The sequence below is a fragment of the Panthera leo genome, chromosome D4 (genome assembly GCF_018350215.1).
Source record: "Panthera leo isolate Ple1 chromosome D4, P.leo_Ple1_pat1.1, whole genome shotgun sequence".
NCBI classification, from domain to species: Eukaryota; Metazoa; Chordata; class Mammalia; order Carnivora; family Felidae; genus Panthera; species Panthera leo.
This window is the reverse complement of record NC_056691.1, coordinates 64,960,256-64,965,986: the sequence shown is the minus strand read 5'-3', so window position 1 is coordinate 64,965,986 and position 5,731 is coordinate 64,960,256. Positions and strand designations below refer to the sequence as shown.

Sequence of the window (5,731 nt, the reverse complement as noted above, 5' to 3'; positions counted from 1 at the left end):
ACACCCAATGTGGGGCTTGAACCCATGACTCTGAGATCAAGAGCCACATGCTTTTCTGACTGTGCCAGCCAGGCACTCCAATACTAACCTTTTCTAGTGACAAAAGAGTACTTCAACATGTGGAATATTTAATTTATTTAAACACTTTTATACTGTTGTGTAATTGTGTTTTGCTTTGAAATATTTTGTCTTTGAGAAATATCTGTTCATATAGTTTTAAGATAAATGACAGGTTGGATTACTTCATCAACACTACATTATTTGTATCTATTTTCAGTCATCTTGTTAATTTAACTTATATTTAAATACACTGAAGTATCTCAAACTTTAAAGAAGCTACCCAATTGTTAATCAGAGTATTAGTGCAATACAAATAATAACTACTTTTTCTCTCAATATTAAGGTGTTTAAGATATAAATTATGTTTAATTTAAGAAAATAACCATCTGTGTGCTAACTTCCTAGTAGCTGTTATATCTTGCTAATTTTGTGAGTTTGATTTCTCTAAACCAAGAAAGATCTTATACAATTAATGATGCACAAATAATATATTTTTCCTTCTAAAACAAATGCTTTAGAATTCAATCTTCTGATGATTGCCACATGTCAAAATTTATATCTTGAATAAAAGGTTACAGATCCAAAGATGTTTCCATTACTCAAATGATTTCTGACTTATTCTTTCAATCAGTTTCTAAAGGTACACTAACAAAAATCACTATTTTACATTTATTCCTTTTTTTGCATACTAAATAATTCATCACCTTACTGATAACTTGCATTGCTGACCAAGTAATATTCTAATTGCCAAAAGATTAAACATACGTCAAATTGTAAATTTGTAAATTTACAATTGTAAATACTAAAAAAAAGTGTCTGAATCTGAAGTACTTCTAAAAGGAGACTTTTTTTTCAAAAGGAGATTGTTAATAATTTTTAAACATCACTTAAAATAATTTGCTAGAAGGGCTACTTAAAAGATGACAGAACTTATCTTTTTCATTCATTATGTGTCTAACAAGATAATCTGCTTTATTGTTTTAGTGTTTTATATTTTTTTGACATTTCACAATTTTTAAAGAACTGTCACATGTTTTTTCATAGGACCCTCACATTAGCATTGTAATGTAGACAAGTAGTTATCAAACACCCTATGTTACTGATGATTCTGTGACACTCAAAGACATTATGTTCATCATCCATCAAAAAATTACTTGAACTAGTAAGTGAATTCAGTAAAGTTGTTGGATACAAAATTAGTATACATAAATTTGTGGCATTTCTATATACTAATAATGGACAAAAAGAGAAACTAAGAAAACAGTATCATTCACAATTGCATCAAAAAGAATAAAATATCTCGGAATAAATTTTATTAAGGAGATGAAAGACCTGTAGCCTGAAACCATAAGACCATCAATGAAAGAAATTGAAGATGGCACAAGTAAATGAAAAGATATGCCATGTTCATGGATTGGAAGAATTAACATTGTTAAAATGTTAATACTACCCAAAGCAATCAGCAGATTCAGTGCAATCTCTATCAAAATACGAATAGCATTTTTCACAGAACTAAAACAAATACTACTAAAATTTGTGTGGAACCAACAAGATATTGAATAGCCAAAGCAATCTGAAAAAGATCATAGCTGAAGGTATCATACTTCCTGATTTCAAACTATATTACTAAGATGTAGTAATCAAAACAGTAAGGTACTGGTACAAAAACAGACACAGAGAACAATGGAACAAAATAGAGGGCCCAGAAATAAACCCATGCTTTTATTAATCTTTGACAAAGGAAGCAAGAAAATACCATGGGGAAAGACAGTCTCTTCAACAAATGGTGTTGGAAAAACTAAACAACTACATGCAAAAGAATGAAACTAGATCACTCTCTTTTACCATGTATAATCAAAATGGATTAAATACTTAAATACAAGATCAGAAACCATAAAAATACTACAAAGAAATATAGGCACTAAGTTCTTAGACATTGGTCTGAGCAGTATATTTTTTTTTTTTGATACATCTTCTTAGGCAAGGAAAACAAAAGAAAAATAAACAAATGGGAGTATATCAAACTAAAAAGCTTTTGCATAGCAAGAAATCTCCAACAAAACAAAGAGACAACCTACCGAAAGGGATAAAATATTTGCAAATGATACACCTGATAATGGGCTAATAGCCAAAATTTATAAAGAGCTTACATAACTCGATATTAAAACAAAATCCAATTTAAAAATGGGCAGAAGACCTGAATTGACATTTCTCCAAAGAAGACACCCAGATGGCCAACAGACACATGAAAAGATGCTCAACATCACTCATCACCAGGGAGATTCAAATCAAAACCACAAAGAGATATCACCTCTTACCTATCAGAGTAACTATTATCAAAAAGAAATAAGTAATGGTAAGGATGTGGAGAAAGGAAAACCACAAGCATTGTTAGTGAGAATACTAAATAGTGCAGCCACTATGGAAAATAGTATGGAGGTTTCCTTGACACATTAAAAATAGAACTACCATATGATCCAGCAATCCCATTTATGGGTGTTCATACAAATAAAATGAAAACACTAATTCAAAAAGATATATGCACCTCTATTTTCATTGCAATATTACTTACAATTGCCAAGATATGGAAACAACTGAAGTGTCCATCAATAGATAAATGGATAAAGAAGATGTGCTGTATATATGTATATATATACACACATATATATGAAGATATTTATACTATGTATATATATGTGTGTATACACACACACATGTACGTATACATATACATAGTGTATACATAGCATATACTATACTATATACTATATACATAGTATACTATATACTATATACATATACATAGTATATATACTATAGTATACTGTATAGTATACTATAGTATATATACTATGTATACTATACATAGTATACTATATACTATATACATATACTATAGTATATATACTATAGTATACTATATAGTATAGTATAGTATACTATACTATACTATATAGTATACTATATAGTATACTATAGTATATATATATAGTATATATACTATGTATATGTATACATACATATACACACACACACATATATACACATATACACACATATATATCACATCTTCATATGTATGTGTGTATATATATGTATGTACATACACACACTCATATATATATGTATATATATATATATATATATATATAGTATAAATATATATACAATAAAGTATCACTTAGTCATAAAAGAGAATGGGTGGAACTGCCATCTTCCAGTAATTTGCCAAAATGACCAACAGAAAGGGAAAGAGAAGAGGTACCTGCTGTATGTTCCCTAGGCCTTTTAGAAAACATGGAGCTGTTCCTTTGGCCACATACATGCGAATCTACAAGAAAGGTGATATTGTGGACATCAAGGGAATGAGCACTGCTCAAAAAGGAATGCCTCACAAATGTTACTATGGCAAATCTGGAAGAGTCTACATTGTTTCCCAGTATGTTGTTGGCATTTTTGTAAACAAACAAGTTAAGGGCAAGATTCTTACCAAGGCAATGAATGTATGTATTGAGCATGTTAAGCACTCAAAGAGCCAAAACAGCTTCCTGAAGTATGTGAAGGAAAATGATCAGAAAAAGAAGGAAGCCAAAGAGAAAGGTACTTGGGTTCAACTGAAGCACCAGCCTGCTCCACCCAGAGAAGCCTACTTTGTGAGAACCAGTGGAAAGGAGCCTGAGCTGCTGGAACCCATTCCCTATGAATTTATGGTATATGTGTAAAAATAAATAGATAAATAGATAAATAAATAAATAAATAAATAATAAATAAAATAACTCAAGATTGTAAAAAAAAAGAAAAAAAAGAATGAAATAATGCCATTTGGGTCAATATGGATAGACCTAGAGGGAATTATGCTAAGCGAAATAAATCCAGCAGAGAAAGACAAATACCATGTGATTTCACTTATACGTGGAATCTAAAAAAGACAAAACAAAACAAAACAAAAAAGAAATAGACTCATAGATATAAAGAACAATCTGGTGGTTGCCAGAGGGGAGGGACTGGGGGGATGGGCAAAATAGGGGAAGGGTATAAAAAGGTACAACCTTTCAGTGGTAGAATAAATAAGACATAAGGATACAATGTACAACATAGGGAATACAGTTAATAACATGTAACAACTTTGTAAGGTGACAGATAATGGCTAGACTTATTATGACAATCGCTTTGCAATGTATATAAATGTTAAATCACTATGTTGTACACATGAAACTAATATAATATTGTATGTCAACTATACTTCAATAAAATTAGGAAGAAAAAAAAAGATATCATGTCCATCCTGACACCAAAAGGTCAGTAGACAGTGAAACTGAGACTAATATTCAGGACTCTTGATTTCTAGTCTATTTTTACTCCTCATACTGTCTCCAAGCTGTTAGGATTCCTTATCATCTGAAAATGCCTCCAGAACTGTGAATTAATTAACCTGACATAGTAGGAGACTTTGCAAATCTCTGTACTTTATAATAAGTGTTCTCATGCCTATAGAGAAATATAATAGGCTTCATTTTCTAGTACTTTTATATATTTTTCCACTAGGCAGTACATTATCTATGATAATGAACTCTCATGTTTTATTGCATGTACCAACAACTCAGTAAACTTACTGTACTCTGGGGTTTTAAGCACCTTGAATAGTCTTCTGACTAATTAATTATTGAGCTAACTGCTTGTAGTTCAAAAAAGACATAATATCTTTCCAAGTCTTACAATAAATTTTTTACCTAAGGATAAATATAAAAGATTAAATAGCAAATCTCTTATTGTTTCATGATTCTTATAACACTTCAGCCACTCAGAAGGCACTGTATCTACAAAATGAGTTAGGACAATTGATTTATTAAGTTCCTTTCCATTTTTATGTATGGAACATATTGAATATCTTCAAATAAGGTACTCCAGGGAAACTCCTATTAGGATGCTCAGGAAAGTTTGAAATCTCTAAGGCTGCTTTAGAAAGTTCCATGTTATGCCATATGGTTTTCCAGAATTCTTAGATTATTATAAGATTCCCAGGAGCCTGTGAGGCAGATCAGAAGTCTAAGTAGAATCTGGATCCCTTCTGCCACTCTGTGTACTTTTGACTTTCAGAAACTTGATTTAGTTCAAGTTAGCAAACACTTACTGTATACCAAATACTGGGTAGAGCTGGCTGCATAAAGGTAGATAATATAAGACCTCTACCTTTAAAGTATATTATTAATGAATAGGAAACATAAGCAGGTAAGCAAATAAATTAAGTATGGTAAGTATAACAGAAATATGCACAAGATAGGAGTGTCTCAGTTGGCTCAGTCATGACCGACTTCATTCAGGTCATGATCTCACAATTCATGGATTTGAGCCCTGAATAGGGATCTGTGCTGACAGCTCAGAGTCTGGAGTCTGCTTTGGATTCTGTGTCTCTCTCTACCCTTCACCCACTCACACTCTGTCTCTCTCTGTCTCAAAAATAATAAACATTAAAAAAAATTTTTTTTAAAAGGAAATGTACAAGACAGATGGGTGGCAAAGAAAGGATTTTGAAGCTATGCAAACAGCTTCCACACTGAGCCCCATTTATCTCACTTCTTTATCTGGAGCTGTTTGGGGATAGGAATCACATTTATTCCACAGAATGTTCTACCTACTTATAAAGCACTAAATATACAAACTAGTATGCTGA

General features: G+C 31.4%; 1 protein-coding gene across 1 annotated transcript; it reads left to right on the top strand.

The window, feature by feature from the left end:
- The first annotated feature begins 3,290 nt into the window (after positions 1 to 3,290).
- LOC122204572 (60S ribosomal protein L21-like) lies at positions 3,291 to 3,782 on the top strand. Its single transcript, XM_042912095.1, has one exon. The coding sequence runs from the start codon at positions 3,294 to 3,296 to the stop codon at positions 3,780 to 3,782; it is 489 nt and encodes a 162-aa protein (XP_042768029.1). The 5' UTR covers positions 3,291 to 3,293.
- The last annotated feature ends 1,949 nt before the right edge of the window (positions 3,783 to 5,731 follow it).

Excerpts from the sequence above, each read along its gene's own strand:
- LOC122204572 (XM_042912095.1), top strand. The coding sequence starts at position 3,294 with ATGACCAACAGAAAGGGAAAGAGAAGAGGTACCTGCTGTATGTTCCCT.